A 16,968-nucleotide genomic window follows, 5' to 3' on the forward strand; every position below is an offset into this window, starting at 1 on the left:
TATCTATCAAGCCACCTCTCATCCCCCTTCATTCTAAAGAGAAAAGCCCGAGCTCAGTCAACCTATCCTCATAAGACATGTTCGCTAGTCCAGGCATCAATGTCCTCTGAAGTCTCCCTAAAGCTTCCACATCCTTCCTACAATAAGGTGACCGGTGACCAGAACTGAACACAATATTCCAAGTGTGGTCTGACCGGAATTGTAGCAGCTAAATCTAATCCAAAATCAAAATGCACAACGCAGCTCCTACAAGGGTTTTATAGAGCTACATGACCCTATGGCTCTTGAACTCAATCTCTTGCCTAATGAAGACAACATACCATACTTCTTCTTAACAACCCTATCAACTTGCGCAGATTTGTTGGATCTGTGGATGTGGACCCCAAGATCCTTCCGTTCCTCCGCACTGTTGAGAACCCTGCCATTAGCCCTGAACTTTGCCTTGAAGAGCGGGATCTGGGATCAGCCATGATGGAATTGCAGAGCAGACTCGATGGGCTGAATGGCCTAATTTGCTCCAGTGTTTTATGGACTTTCCACAATGAATTACTTCACACTTTTCCAGATTGAGCTCTGTCTGTGACTCCTCAGCCCAGCTATCGATCCTCTCAATGTTCCAATGTTGCCTTCTACACTATCCACAACACCCATCCTCATGTCATCTGCAAATTTACTAACCCACCCCTCCATTTCCTCATCCAAGCCATTTATGAAAATCACAATGAGCAGAAGTCCTGGAACAGATCACAGACCTTCAGGCGGTCCATGGGCGCCACGGTTAGTGGGACGCTATTACAGCTGGGAGTATTCTGGAGTTCAGAGTTCAATTCCAGCACTATTCTGTAAGAAGTCTCTGCACGAGGGTATTTCAAGGTGCTCCTCTTTCCTCCTACAGTCCAAAGACCTACCGGGGCAGTTAATTATTCACTGTAAGTTGTCCTGTGATCAGCGTAGGGTTAATCAGGGTTGTGAGGTTTCTGGGAGAACATGGCTTGAAGCGCCGGGAGGGACAACTCCACGCTGCATCACTGAAACAAATAAATAATACTGCCCATCTACCACCACCCTCCGGAAGGGCCAACTCCGCACCGCATCACTGAGATAAATAAATAATACTGCCCATCTACCACCACCCTCCGAAACTCCGCACCGCATCACTGAGATAAATAAATAATACAGCCCATCTACCACCACCTTCCAGAAGGGCCAACTCCGCACCGCATCACTGAAACAAATAAATAATACAGCCCATCTACCACCACCCTCTACCGGAGCTGAATTAAGTCCATCGCGTCTGCTCCACCAATCCACCATCGCTGAGTTATCATCCCTCTGAACCACAGTGACTTGGCCTCCAAAGCTGTCTGTGGCAACGAATTCCACAGATTCACCACCCTCTGGCTAAAGAAATTTCTCTTCATCTCTGTTCTAATGGGACATGCTTCTGAGGCTGTGCCCTCAGGTCCTAGACTCCCCCACTATAGGAAACTTCCTCTCCTTGTCCACTCTGTATTCAGCAGATTTCAATGAGATTCCCCCCCCCCCCCCCCCCCAAATTCTTCTAAACTCCAGCAAGTACAGGTCCAGACATCAAACCCTCCTCACACATTAACCTAGGGGTTTCCAACCTGGGAGCCACGGACCCCTTGGTTAATGGTAAGGGTCCATTGCATAAAAAAGGTTGGGAAACCCTGCTTTTACCTTTTCATTTCTGGAATCATTCTCTTGAAGCTCATCTGGACCCTTTCCAATGCCAACACATCCTTTCTTAGGTAGGTGACCAAAACTGCTTCCAACACTCCAAATGCACTCTGAGCAATGCCTTATAAAGCCTCAGCAATACATTAACATAAGGAAATCTGCAGACGCTGGAAATTCAAGCAATACACACAAAATGCCGGTGGAACACAGCAGGCCAGGCAGCATCTATAGGAAGAAGCACTGTCGACGTTTCGGGCTGAGACCCTTCGCTCAGCAATACATTCCTGCTTTTATGTTCTAGTCCACTCAAAATGAATCCTAATAATAAAATAATTCACAGTGGCTCCATTAATTACCTTATTTCCATAAGACAGGTGTTGTATATTTAATATTTTATTAGTAGTTAAGTAATATTGTAAATATATTTTTTGATTAAGCATTCTTGTTCATTTAAATAATTCATTTGATTATATGTAAAAATACGTGAATTGCGTTAATCACGAAGCCACAATGTCATACGTACTAACCTCGCTTAAAGTAACCACAAAGTCAAACTTGCATTTTAGACTCCTGTGTTTTTCTTTAATTAGTTTAAAGTTTTGGAGTTACAAAGGATAACAGTCAGAAATGGGGACACTCAGTGACAAATGCACTATGTCCAGTTCCATCTGCACCTTCTCAGCAAGAGACACAGCCACTGCACTGCCTGCCTGACTTGGCATGATAAACGACAAGTAACATTCACCAAAGACCCAGACCATTTCCAACAAGAGACAGCATCGAATCACCTACTCTTAGTGACAAGAGTCTGAGTTCTAATGGCAAGCCATTCACCACTTCCAGATATCCCCAGGTATCTAACCTGTCACTACAGCCTCCTTAAACAAATTCATTAATTTTAGGCAAATCATAACCGATCCTTACTTTTTTCTTTTGCATCCTCCTCACTGCCAACTGAGTCATTGTCACTCAAGATAATCCTTGGGCCTGAAGAACTTATCTTCTTTTGAGTGGAAGACCTGGTGGAATCTTCACTGTCACAGCGGGAAGCCTGCTGGGAGCTGACCAGGCAGACTTCAAGGTCATTAACTTGCTTTGACCCTGTACAGAGTCGACTTGGTGACTGGATATCTGTGCTGCTCTTCCCTAAAGAGGTTGCATTCTGGTCCTCACTGACTGGCTTCACATTAAGACTGCCTCCATTTACAGCTTTGGGTGAAGTCAATGCACTAGTGTTTAAAAGCTTCACTTTATTAGGTTCATGTGCTGGCTGCTCGGTGCTAGAAGACAAAGTTGATTTCAAATCACTTTTTTCTTTCTTTGGGGGTTCGAAGTCATCCAGATCATCCCAGTCATCCAGACTGATAATGGAGCCTAACGACTGATCCGGCTCAAACTTCCTAGAAACAGGGTCAGCTGCTGCACTTTGCCTCAGAGGTGGGGATCCAGCCAAAGGAGCGACAAATCGTGAAGTTACATCCAACTGCTTGACGGCACGTTCATGAAAGTGATTGATCTTGAGCGGCTGATCACTAGGTTTTGGCGAGCATGGAGCTGATTCAGTTTTTCTCAGGGTTGCTTGCTTGAAAACATTCACATCCCTGTCTTTCAGAGCACCGGTGCAGGTTAATCGCGGCAGACTGGGAGTTCCTGGGGGAACCTTCTTGAACGTGAATGCCCTGTAAATGATGAATTAGATTTACATGTTATTATTGTACGGTAGTGGTCACCAACCTTTTTAAGCCCAAGATCTCCTAACTCGGCCTTAGTAAAAGGCAAGATCGACCCCACATCAATTAGTTACACGCATGTGCACCGGGGCAGAAAAGACCGGAAGTAAAGCCCCGCAACCCGGAAGTAGAAATAATAATATAAACACCGGATACCCTTTTTTTTGCACCGCGGACCTGTTTAATATCGATAATATTCTTGTGGACCGGCCGACTGGGGCGCGGGGGGGTGGTGGTGTTAAACACGACCAGAATACAGCGATACTCGAAGCAGGTTCCTTGCGTCCAGTCTATTCTAGTTTTCACAGCTCTCGGCTTCTGTCCCGCCTGCTCACGTTTTTTTCCGCTGAGAAAACTCAGCAGGTTCGTCTTTAAGTGCTGGGTGCTTGGACTCGGGGTACCGAAGCAGTTTTGAGGGCTTCATTGCCTCATTAGACAGCCTCCGGGCCCGAACTCAGCCTCCCACCCACCCGCCGCCAGACACCTTGGCCAGGTGTGGCTGGTCGTGGGTGGGGTGAGAGGACAGGGCCGGAGGTCCCCTTTCCCCGTACTGGGGCCGCAGCGGTCACAGTCCGGAGAGCACGGCCGACCAAGCGGGGAGTGCGACAGAGCGCCTCCCCGCCCTTCTTGTAGGATCTATCGGCTGACAAATGTTTGTTTCAGTAGATCGCAGCGCGGTAGCTGCTCTGATTCTTAATAAAACGCTGAGTCCGAATTAGGTCGTCTGCTAATATTTTAGCACCGGGTTCCCCACGAACATTCGGTGTGCTAAACAGGTTCAGAGGCAGCGCTCCAGGCCAGTAGCGACGGCACTTCCCGCCGGCCGCCTGAGGGCAACCGGTGATCCCTGGCGCAAGGGTATCACTGCGTTTAGTCGCCTGATGACTTCGCGTGGGTTCAAGTTCAACAGTGGGCTGACAGGGAATGAGGAAAAGTGCAGCTGACTCATAGCGTTTCCTCGTGGCCCGGTGGTTGGGGACCAGTGAATTACACTGTGTAGTGCGGGAGAGCTATACGCATGCGCACTGGACAGAAAGAACGGAACTAAAACCCCGCAACCCGGAAACAATCTCTCAACAGTATATGTCTATTTATTTCTCTTTCCTTTTTTCGGGATCAACTGGGAAAGTCTCAAAGATCGACTAGCTGATCACGATCGACGGGTTGGCGACCACTATTGTACGGAGACACGCTCCTGTTTTATGGCAAACTGGGAAATAATACTTGTAAGGGATGATCAGGAAATTCATGAAAGACAGTCAGATGTAAATACAGTTTTAATATATTTTTAACTACATACCCTTGTTTGCTTTTGCCCAGTGAAAGCTTATTTTGTACTCCTTTCTCCGAGTGCAGCTCGAGCTGTTTCTGGAGGTTGTTCTGTGGTAAGCAAGTCATTCTGCAGGACAAACCCAAATAGCTGATTTGTATTTCACAGTTTGGATAATTTACACACAGGTACGTGCTGATGCCGCTGCTCAGTGGAACGTATCAAACTTGATCCATGGAACTTGCATTCTCCCACTTTCCACGTACTGTACTTGTTTAATTTGATTGCCATGTGAATTCTAGAGGCTCCGATCTGAGCAGATAATCTGGATTCTTCAAATGCTGGAAACCTGCAGAATTTAAATAATCTGGATGTCAGTGATGACATTTTGGATCGAAGGCCCACTTCAGTGGCTGAATCCCATAACCCTGGATGACACTTGTGCAGTACTGAGGAAATGTAACATTAAACAGTACTTGGATAAGTATTTGCCTGTCCTCTGACCAATAATCTTCCATCAACTTAATCAGAAAAATGCATTAGCCTGCAACTTGCAGGGAATGCCAACCGATGCCAAAATGTGAAACATTTAAGGGAAACCTGAGGGAACTTCTTTAGTCAGAGGATGATGGAGTGTACAATGAGCTGCCAGCAGAAGTGGGTTCAATTGCAACACTCAAGTGAAGTTTGGATCAGTACATGGTTGGGAGGGGGTATGGAGCAATATAGTCCAGATGCAGGCGAATGGGTATAAGCAGAATAATAATTCGGCCCTGACTAGATACGCCAAAGGGCCTGTTTCTGAACTGCAGTGTTCAATGACTCAGATGATATATAAACTGTCCTGTATCTTACATAAAAGCATAATATCCCTTAGCATTTAAAGACTATGCACCATCCAAGTGTCTACCAATAATAATACCATTTCAGGAGCTTCTGTGTGGAAATTGTCAAGTTCATTGTATTACATTTGAATCAGCACTTTTAAAAAAAATCATAAAGCTCTTGATATCCTGAGCTAATGAAAAAGACATAGAAATGCAAATGACAAACTCTGCAGATGCTGGAAACTAGAGCAACACACACAAAATGCTGGAGGAACGCAGCAGGCCAGGCAGCATCTATGGAAAAGAGTAAAACAGTCAATTTCTCAGGCCGAGATCCTTTATCGTGACCAGGAGAAAAGAGATTATGAATAAGAAGGTGGGGGGAGGAGGAGAAGAAATACAAGGTAGTATGTGATAGGTGAAGCCGGGGGGGGGGGGGGGGGGGGGTTGAAGTAAAGAGCTGGGGAGTTGATAGGTGAGAGAGATAAAAGGCTGGAGAAGGGAGAATCTGACAGGTGAGGACAGAAGGCCATGCAGGGGCGGAAAGGGAAGGGGGAGCAGCACCGGAGGGAGGTGATGGGCAGGTAAAGAGATGAGGTAAGAGGGGAAACTGGGAATTATGAAGGGGGGGGGGGGGGAAGAAGCATTACCAGAAGTTTGAGAAATCGATGTTCATGCCATCAGGCTGGAGGCTACCCAGACGGAATATAAGGAGTTGCTCCTCCAACCTGACTGTGGCCTTGACCAGAAGCTCAAGAAATGCAAGTGCTTTTCTCCATCCTCCACATGATACAGAAAGAATTATTATTGGGGTTGAAGACCTTTCAGCGATCAGCTCATCTGAACTCTTTGCTGAACAATCCCATCTGTCCGTTCCCCTGTTTTCCAATAGCCCTGTAAACTGTTTTCATGTGCCTATTCAATCCCTTTTCAAAAATTATGACTGATGCAGCTTCTCCTCACATCATCTCTGGATCTTTAGCTTTATCATTTTAAATTTGTGCTAGCCCCATTCTTCAACCCTCTGCTAAAGGGACAACTTCTCTCTAAAACAAGGGTTTCCAACCTGGGGTCCACAGACCCCTTGCTTAATAGTATAGGACCATAGTACAAGAAAAGTTGGGAACCCTGCTCTAAAATAATCTTCTAACATATCATGATTATGTACAACACACTCAAAATGCTGGAACTCAGCTGGTTAGGCAGCATTGATGGAAATGAATAAACAGTCAATGCTTCGGGCCAAGACTCTTCCTTCAGGACTGGAAAAGGGGGAAGACACCAGAATAAAAAAAGGTGTGGGGAGGGGAATGGGCCTAGCTAGAAAGTGACAGCTGAAGCCAGGTAATGGGCTGGAGAGGAAGAAATCTGATAGAAGAGGAGAGTAGGCCATCAGAGAAAGGGAAGGAGGAGGGGATCCAAGGAGAGGTGACAAGCAGGTGAGAAAAGGTAAGAGGCTAGAGTGAGGAATAGAAGAGGGGAGGGGGAGGGATTTTTTTTTAAAACTGGAAGGAGGAATCAAAATTCATTCCATCAGGTTGGAGGCAACCCAGATGAAATATGTGGTGGTGCTCCTCCATCCTGAGGGTGGCCTCGTCCTGGCACCGATGATCTTATACACCTTTGTTAAATCTCTTCTCAAACTTCATTGCAGGGAAAGAGTAAAGGGCACATATATTTGATATTGATTAATTGTCACACGTACCAAGCTTGTTGTTCACACATCAGGTTCTTAAAGGTTGTTATAACCAGGGATGGTAGTGGGGACAAGCTCCCAATAGCCCCTGGCAATCAAGTTCAGGTCCTGGCCTTTGCGTGTGGCTTAGCTACTAAGCCCGGCAGAACCATTTCTACTGACAGATGGGGCAAAGGCGGGTTACTGGCACTTTAAAACCAGTCGCTCCGGGCAGATGGGGCTTGTCAACAGTGATGGCAACTCATCCAGGAGAAAGAAAACTCTGATCTCAAATCTCTGCTGCCTTGCTATACCCACTCATGGGGAAGCCAGGAGGGAAAATCTGGAGCTGGAGTTCCTAAGGCAACACCTCTGGTGCCAAACTGTATTGGTCTCTGCAGCTGCGTGCGGGAGGGGGGGGGGGGGGGGGGGAGTCTACCACACGGGCAACTGCTTGCTCGCCATATTATACCGCCCTGGTTTCCTTACTGGCTAATATTTCACATAGACATAACATCTATGGTCGACCTCGAACACTGAAAGGTCTCCTCATACAGATCAGATCATTACACCGTGCATCGAGCTAGAATAAAGTAAAACCATAATCGTGCAAAATAAAGTTTAAGATCTACCTAAAAATTGCAATGCAAGCAAACGATAAACAGCAAGATTACAACGAGGTAGATTGTGAGAGCAAGAGTCCACCTCATCATACAATAGGTCCATTCGAGAGTCTGATGAAGCTGTCTTTGAGCCTGTTGGTACCTGCTTACAGGCATCCTTGAAGGGCAACTTCATCATGCAGAAAGTCGTGAGTACATGGAATGAGTTAGCAGAGGAAGTGGCTGAGGCGGTTACAATAACGGCAATTTAAAAGCTATTTGTGTAGGAAAGGTTTAGATGAGCGATGCGTAAACCCAGGTAAATGAGACAAGCTTGGATGGGAATCTTGTTCGACTTGGAAGGGTCGGGTCGAAGCTCCTGTTTTTGCGCTCACTCTTCAGTTTATTGAACAAGGACGTTTCTATCATTCATGTGTGGTTTAGGATGGCGGTGATGTGGGGTATTATAGTGGGAGCAATGCATCAATCGCCAATTCCCCTTGCCTCAGGAAAGTTTGAGTTGAGTTCTTCCCCTACTGAATGAGGACAAGATGCAGACGTTTGATGATGCAGCACAGCCAACAACAGTTTCTGTTCATCATATACACAAGGAAGCCAAGGCCCCGGCTTGCTTGCCTGGCCGCTGCAGTCCACTACCCGGCCGGGAGCGGTCGGTGGCAGACCCTGCCTCTGCTCCTCATTGCGGACCTCCAAAGAGGCACATCGACCCCCCCCAGCCCCACACTCACCTTGCTCCCAGGCCGGGCCCGAGGTGCCCACGACCCGAGACCCGAGACCCGAGACCCGACACCTGTCGCCCGCCACTTCCCGACCCAAATTCCCGCGCCCGCTTCTCCGCCGTATCCAGGAAGTGCGTCACCGCCGCGCCGAGTGGGCGGGACCAGGCTCGGGACGCGCCTCCCGCTGATGTAAGTCACCCTCTTGGAGAATTTGGACTATGGTTCTCAAACTTCAGTAAGACTTTTGCGGTGAGTGGGGAGGGTCAGATGAAGAAGCCCCTCAATTATTTTGTAGTACTATACCACCCCAGGGGGAGCCATCTGAGTGGCAAAAGGGCCATGAGTTTTAATTAATGTAATCAGAATCAGGTTTAATATCACTGGCATATGTTGTTAAATGTGTTGTTATGTGGCAGCACTCTAAATTACATTAAGAAATATGCATCTATTTAAAAAGTTACATTAAATAAGTACTGGAAAAAGTAGTGAGGTAGTGTTCATGGGTTCAATGTCCGTTTAGAAATCTGATGATAGAGGATAAGGAGCTGGTCCCGAATCGTTGAGTGTGTGTCTTCAGGCACCTATACCTCCTCCCTGATGGTAGCAATAAGGTAGCGTGTCCTGGGTGATAGATCTGCCTTTTTGAGGCATCCACTGCCAGGGGGTTTAGAAGACTGAGGGGTGGGGGGGGGGATTTCATTGAAACCTATTAAATATTGAAAGGCTTAGATAGAGTGGATGTGCAGAGGATGTTTCCAATAGTGGGGGAGAGTAGGGCCAGTGGGCACATTCTCAGAATAGAGGGACATCCTTTAGAACGAAGATGAAGAGGAATTTCTTCAGCCAGAGGGTGGTAACTCTGAAATTCATTACCGCAAATGGCTGTGGAGGCCAAGTCATTGGGTGTTTTTAAAGCACAGGTTGATTAGTAAGGGTGTCAAAGGTTATGGGGATAAGGCAGGAGACTGGGGTTGCAAGGGATAATAAATCAACCATGATGGAATGGTGGAGCAGACCCAGTGGGCTTAATGGCCTAATTCTTGTCCTTTGTCTTATGGTCTTAACGCATGGTCTATAAATGTAAGAATGAAAAGGCATTGCACTGAGAAACCTAGGATGAGGGGCCACTGGTTAAAAGTCAGGACTATCCATTTAAGATAAAGATGAGGTACCATCAATGAGACAGAGGAACTCCTTCCTCGTGCAATGGAAACAGTCTTTGAAAATGTTTAGGGTGGTTGGAATCTTTAAATTTCCTGGTGTTATCAGAGGTTCTGTCCTGGGACAATGTAATCACAAAGAAGGTGCAGTGGTGGTTCTGCTTTCTTAGAAGTTTATGTAGATTCAGCTAGTTACCAGAAGCTTTGTCCAACTTCAACAGACGCCTAGTGGAGACTATCCTAACTGGCTGCATAAAAGCCTGGTAGGCCCATGAATGGAGAAGTGCTAGATACAACCTAGTTCATCTCAGGCAAAGACCTCCCACCATTGAGCTCAGTCTGCTCAGACCTGGCAGCTCTGCTCGGCTCTGGTTAGCCTCCATTTGTCATGGCTCAGGCAATGATAAGGATCAAATTTATTTGTCATTTGCTTGTACAAGGTGGAGTGGAGATATGTCTCTACCAAAGGAGGTGTAAGGCTCTCCGTCCCTCCGCCAGTCTGCAGGTGTCCCTTGGGCAGAGTGTAGCACCTTCTTAGCCTCTTCCACACCCCCCCCCCCCCCCATCACCACCGATCAGGGTGAGATGAAGCCATGGGAGCAGGTGCTGGATGGTCATATGAGCAGCAGGTGCATATCACAAGTCCTGGTTATGTGACCACTGACGCCAGACAGACAATCTCTGAAGAGTATTGATAATGGCTGGGAGTCACCCGTCTTGTAAAGACACTGCCCAGAAGAAGGCAATGGCAAACCACTTCTGTAGAACCAAGAACAATCATGGTCATGGACAGACAATGATCTCCCACGTCATATGACAGAGCACATAATGAACAGCTGACATTTACATTTATTAGGAATTGCTGTGGTGTGTCAGTCAGGACGTGACATACTACAAAAAACACCAATTATAAAGAATTATATAAAAAATAGAGGTTAAAGTATGGATGTGGAATAAAATGTGTATGAATTGATAAACACCAGCATGTTTTTACACCATTATAAAAGATGGTTTATAAAGTGTTTACAGAGCTGTGCAGTAACTGAGGGGACGGGGGAGAGGGGGTAACTAGAATGATTGATCAACTTCCTGGGGGGAGAAACTCTTAAGGTGGACATGGGGGAAGGAGAAGCATGGAAATGCCCCATTCCTGCCCAACAGAAGATACCTGAGCCCTGCAGCAGTCAGCAAATCCATCCCCATCCATCCCACTGCCTTGCAAATGTACGGGGAGTGCAAACATTGGACATTCATAACCGGGAAGGTGTTGTTTAAAACAGTTCAGGGCTGGAAATCAGGAGCCTCAGGTCAATGAATTATTTACAATAGCATTAACTAAGCTTTTCACTGTATCCCGATACGTGATAATAACAGATCATTATCAACAGCAGCAAATAATCAAAATCAATATGGTCAGATTACAATTGACATAGGTCATTGGTACAAATTACGGAGAATTTCTCTGCATGAAACTTGTTGCAGTTTTTGAAATAGAAAATGCTTTCCATTTATTGGCTCTGGAACTATAAAAATAGAGGCAACATTCTCGCTGGCTGCTGCTGAAGGTGCCTGCGTGAGACTCTCTCTCCCCCTCCAAGGGGCGGAGGGTAGCACTGAAGTTTTGGGTCTGCAATTTGTGGATTGGAATCTTTTGATTTTGTGTTTTTATATTCTGTGTTTTTGCTCTTCTTGTTGCTGTTTACGTGATTTATTTTTTGTGGGGGGGTAGGCGTTGATTTTCTTGTTGCCGTTTACACGATTTGTGCTTGGGGGAGGGGTTGATATTTTTCTTCAACCAGGTTCCATGGTTTACTTGGTTTCCTGGCTGTCTGTGGGAAGACAAATCTCAGGGTTGTATACTGCATACATACTTTGATAATAAATGTACTTTGAACTTGAACTTTGAAGTTTCATTTATTTTTTACATATACATCTTCATTAACAATCAATGCAACCTGTATTGCAGTGCCAGTGGTTACTGTTGGGGTTCCATTCCTGCCACTGACTGTGAGGAAATTGTACAATTTCCTGATGATTGTGTGTGTTTCCTCCTGGTATTCTGGTTTCCAAAGACATACAGATGCTATGTTGGCAAAGGAAGGGTGGTGACACTTGTGGGCTGCCCAGCACCATCCTCACTGATTTGAATTGATGAAAATGACGCATTTCACTGTGTTTCGATGTACACATGACAAATACAGCCAATCTTTAACCTAAGGCTGTGCTGGGGCAATTTGCAAGTGTCACCACACGTTCTGGCACTAATGTAACATGCCCATGCAATTGTTGGATATAAAGAGCTTAACGTGATCTTAACAAACGCCATCTATAAATTTGCTGTTGATACAACAAATTGTTGGCAGAATCTCAGATAGTGACAAGAGGACACTACAGGAGCAAGATATACCAGCTAGTTGAGTGGTGATATAGCAACAACCTTGCAGGTAATGTCAGGAATCAAAGAACTGATTGTGGACTTCAGAAAGGGTAAGGGAACACATATAGTCGTCATAGAGGGAATAGAAGTGGAAAGAGTGAGCTATTCCAAGTTCTTGGGTGTCAATATCTCTGAGGACCTAATTTGGACCCAACATATCGATGCAGCTATAAAGAAGGCAAGACAGCGGCTATATTTCATTCAGAGTTTGAGATTTGGTATGTCACCAAATACACTTGCAAATTTCTACAGATATACAGTGGAGAGCATTCTAATGGTCTGCATCACTGTCTGGTGAAGGGTCAGGCACAGAATCGAAAAAGTTGCAGAGACTTGTAAAATTAGTCAGCTCCATCATGGGCACTAGCCTCCGTAGTATTCAGAATATCTTCAAGGAGCGGGGCCTCAAAAAGGTGTCCATCATTAAGGACACCCCATCACCCAGTTCATGCCCTCTTCTCATTGCTGCCAGGAAGGAGGTACAGAAGAATGAAGGCACACACAGCTTCTTCCCCTCTGCCATCTGTTATGAGTGATGAACAGATCTGATGGACAATGGGGTGCAGAGTTACCCCCCCCCCCGAGAACCATGAACTATTGCTGTTGTTATGCTACTATTGAGAGAGAGAGATAAAGCCCAGGCAAGAACATTTGCTACAGATAAGAGGGGGAGAGAGACTGTTGATTTACTGTATTATGACTTCTACAAGGATTATTTACCTTCTATTACTTTGCTCGTTAACATTCCTCAGGAGATAGCAGGAGTGGCCTGATTTGATGGACACAGTCATTCAGAGTTGATGGATAGCTGAGACCCCGTGAGTGGGGATAAAAAGACAGGTCTGGAGAGACATCCTTCGGACACACCAGTGGACACTGATTGAGTGTTGGAACCCACAGGAAAGGTGGGGGCTTCGGAGACCGAACCAGGAGATCGGTCAGTAAAACTCATAGTGTTATAGCAGGGCCTGTGGGAACTTGTGTGTGTGTCCACTCATGCCAGAGTGACAAGTCCACCACAGAAGAACAGTCTAGTTGAAGGACGGAGGGGTCATAGCTGAATGACCACCACAACAACGGTGCAACGGAATCAAAAGGCAACAGGAAGGTTTGTTGACTGCAGCTGCTTAGTCTCTCGCTCTCTCTCTCTCTCTCCGACGATTACAACCCAACAACCATAATTACCTCAGCACACATGAACTGAACTGAACTTTATACTTTTCTATGACAATTCATTTACCTCTAGACATCGATAGAGCTTGTTTATTATTGCTTATTATTATTCCTACACTTTTAGGTTTATTACTGCTAACTTGTGTTATATGTATATTTGCATTATTGGTATTGTTTTGCTTATTTTACTAATAAACACTTTTGAATATAGTACCACCAGACTCCAAACTCCAATGGATACTTCTGTCTTTGCTGGTCTGACACCCAGTTACGGGGTACGTAACACATCTGATTTCTAAATGATCATTGAACCCATGAACACCACCTCACTACTTTTTTTTTGTGCTACTTATTTAACTATTTCATATATATATTAGTACAGTAATTCAGTTTTTTCTCTACTATTATGTATTGCATTGTACAGCTGCTGCAAAGTTAGCAAATTTCACAACATATACTGGTGATATTAAACTTGATTTTGATTCTGAACATTACACAAAGACAATGTCACCTCATTAAAGAAAACTGAACACTTGTTTGCAAAAGGATACAAACTTTATAGCCATGAAAGAAACATGATTCGTATACAAAAACGTAACAATTAATTCAAACTCTGTATGAAAATAACAGTGGAATATCTGAGAGTGTTAAACAGGTGTGAAAATATAAATCCCTCTCTCCTTAAAAGATCTAGAGCATGTAAGTCAATTGGAAATAGAAATTTGATTTTGATTTTTATTGAAGGGTATTGAGTGTTACTGAAGCTGGAGCTGATACAGATCTAAGGACAGTTGAGCTGAAAAACTCGGGATTGAACAGCCTCCATTGGTAAGCATTTGAATGGAAGCAATTCTGCTTTAAGACTGTAACCTTTCAGCTAATAACACTAAAATAACAAACAGCTGATGACTGATGGTGAATGTAATTGAAAGCAGAAAACATGATTTACCATCAAATTGCAGCATCTGTATTGCCACACATAATAAGAATGCTTCACAGAGTAAACATGTCTCGGATTTTGTTTTCTAAATAAAAACAGGAAATGCTTAGAATCCACAAAAATCATACATTGACGAAACTGGCATTCTTATATCCAACTAGTGTTTGATTCACAGGCTTCTGGTTGTTGAGGCACCCTTCGTTCATGGTGAATGAGATTAGATGGGGGGAGAGAGAGAATGTGAAAGGATCTGAGAGGGAGACAGAGAGGATTTGATCTATAGAGGGAGAGAGGATATGAAAGGACCTGAGAGAGGGACAGAGAGAAGGTGAGAGGATCTGGAGAGGGAGAGAGAGAGGATGTGGAAGGACCTGAGAGGGAGAGAGAGAGAACATGAAAGGATCTGGACGAGGAGAGAGAGGACATGAAAGTCCATCATGAGCTATGAACCTTACAACCATTGCCATTAGAGTGTGTCCAACAGTGGGAAGCCACATGATTCTGACAAAATAAACCAATCTGAAACTTTATTTTCTTCATCTCTCTAGGTGACTGACCTGCCAGGTATTTCCAGCATTTTCTGCTTTTAGTTCAGATTTTTTAGCACCTGAAATATTTTGCTTTTTGATTTTTTTCAAAAATATGACCTTTTAGGCTTATAAAGTTTCCTTTTTTCTAAATCCTTCTAAAGTTTCTTATTTTTAAATGGTTTGTTGAATGTTTTGGGGCAGAGATGAAACTGTATGTTGGGATTTAGTTGCTGAGTGTTTCTACTTGGTTATTTCAGATTGGACATCCACAAGTTAAAACTGCTGCTTTTGTATTATACTGAGTTTTGTGTGTGCTCTCAAGAAATGCATTTTGAAGTCAGTACTTGTTTGTCTAAGTTTTATGAAGATGGTTACATAACCCCTCTTTTCCAGTTCTGACGACAAGTCTACACCTAAAACTTTAACCTGCCTCTGCTCCGTACAGAGCTTCTTGAGATTACTGTCGATTTCAAACTTTTTTTTTAAAAAAATTTATTTTATTTATTAACGTTTTCCTCCAGAATCCTGACCGGTGGATAGAACTCCGTGTCAGAAATACTTTATTTTGTTGTCTTCTATGTAAAACTATTTCTTTTCATAGCAGATATTAATATTTGATTCAACAAGTCAATCAGGTTTTAGATTAAAGCAAACAAAACATTCATGTGCCAGGTGAGATCCATTTTGTTAAATGTGTATTGATATCATGCAGAGTATATTTAAAATTTGGATGTTAGGGATTATTTTGTGTACTCACAAGAGTATTTAAATCTGAAGAAGTATGAACAGTCATTTTTACGTGTAAATTATACTGAAATGATTGAAAACAAAAGAATCATTTAATATATTGCTAAGCAGTAATCAGCCCTTCAGTTTAAGATTCGATGTCTGCTTGGGATTCAGCTGCAGCTGGACCATTCATCACGTCAGAGCTTGGGGATGGGATAGGATGCACATGCAGCCAATCCACACATGTTCTTCCCTCGTTCAATGTAGAAATAGCTAAACGAAATGCACAGAGAAAGATTTAGGATGTCTTGATAGCCAATGAAGTATGGTGTCACTTGCAGTGGAGTAAGCAATCAGTTGTGACGTTCAGATATACAGTATTAATTTTGTGTGCACAAAACATCCATAAACAGCAGGAGGGATCTTTGACTAAGAACATTTCAGAGGTTATGTTCCAGTAACGGAGCAGATGAACTCACTCTGAGTGGGAAAACCCACCCCTGAACAGAGGGGGTGGGGTACAACACCACCTATCAGCTACTTACAATGCAGTCCTAACATCTCTACCCCAGTGTCTCCACAACTGTTCACACCTCCATTCATGCAAAGACAAGACTAATGACCCTCTCATTACCTCTATGACTCTTATTGACCCTCATGTGATTGCTATACCTTTAAACAACTCAACAGAGTTTATAAACCGGAAAACTACCCACCATGGATCAGAACTGAAGAAGCCTCTGTGGTGAGTGGTGAAACGTCTTCCAGACAACACAAGTCCAGTTGCCTTCATTTACTACTGCTTGATAAGGAAGGATGTAACTTTCTTCTCCTCACCTGCCTGTAACCTCTCTTTGGTTCCCTTCCTCCTTCCCTTTCTTCCATGGTGCACTGTTCACTTCTTCACCTACCTCATTCCAGCTTCTTATTTCATTCGCCCCCCCCACCTGTCACCTGCCAGCTTGTTCACCTTCTCCCCCCCACCTTCTTATTGTACCTTCTTCCCCCTTCCTTTCCAGTCCTAACAAAGGGTCTCAGGTCAACTATTCACTGTTACCGTCAGGGAGGAGGTACAGAAGCCTAAAGGCACACACTCAATGATTCAAGAACAGCTTCTTCCCCTCTGCCATCTGATTTCTGAATGGACATTGAACCCATGAACACTACCTCACACACGAGGAAATCTGCAGATGCTGGAAATTCAAGCAACACACACAAAATGCTGGTGGAACACAGCAGGCCAGGCAGCATCTATAAGAAGCACTGTTGACGTTTCGGGCCGAGACCCTTCGTCAACACTACCTCACTACTTTTTTTATTTTTTCACTACTTATTTTATATATGTATATAGTAATTCAGTTTTTCTTCTCTCTATAATTATGTATTATATTGTACTGCTGTTGCAAAGTTAACAAATTTCACAACGTATGCCAGTGATATTAACCCTGATTCTG

General features: G+C 44.3%; 2 protein-coding genes across 2 annotated transcripts in view; both read right to left on the reverse strand.

The window, feature by feature from the left end:
- Nucleotides 1-8,617, reverse strand: part of blm (BLM RecQ like helicase) — an 88,781-nt gene extending 80,164 nt beyond the window's left edge. The window contains exons 1-3 of the mRNA XM_073032698.1: nucleotides 8,555-8,617; nucleotides 4,732-5,050; nucleotides 2,626-3,380 (exon numbers count right to left, since the gene is read on the reverse strand). Coding sequence (XP_072888799.1) covers nucleotides 2,626-3,380; nucleotides 4,732-4,829 — 853 coding nt within the window. The 5' untranslated portion in view covers nucleotides 4,830-5,050; nucleotides 8,555-8,617. The remainder of the gene's footprint in view (nucleotides 1-2,625; nucleotides 3,381-4,731; nucleotides 5,051-8,554) is intronic.
- Nucleotides 8,618-13,848: 5,231 nt separating this feature from the next.
- The window catches only part of ctsh (cathepsin H), a 37,899-nt gene continuing 34,779 nt past the window's right edge, over nucleotides 13,849-16,968 (reverse strand). Inside the window, exon 12 of the mRNA XM_073032699.1 lies at nucleotides 13,849-15,787. Within this exon, the coding sequence (XP_072888800.1) occupies nucleotides 15,712-15,787 (76 nt within the window). The 3' untranslated portion in view covers nucleotides 13,849-15,711. The remainder of the gene's footprint in view (nucleotides 15,788-16,968) is intronic.

This window comes from Hemitrygon akajei, chromosome 30 (assembly GCF_048418815.1).
Source record: "Hemitrygon akajei chromosome 30, sHemAka1.3, whole genome shotgun sequence".
NCBI lineage: Eukaryota > Metazoa > Chordata > Chondrichthyes > Myliobatiformes > Dasyatidae > Hemitrygon > Hemitrygon akajei.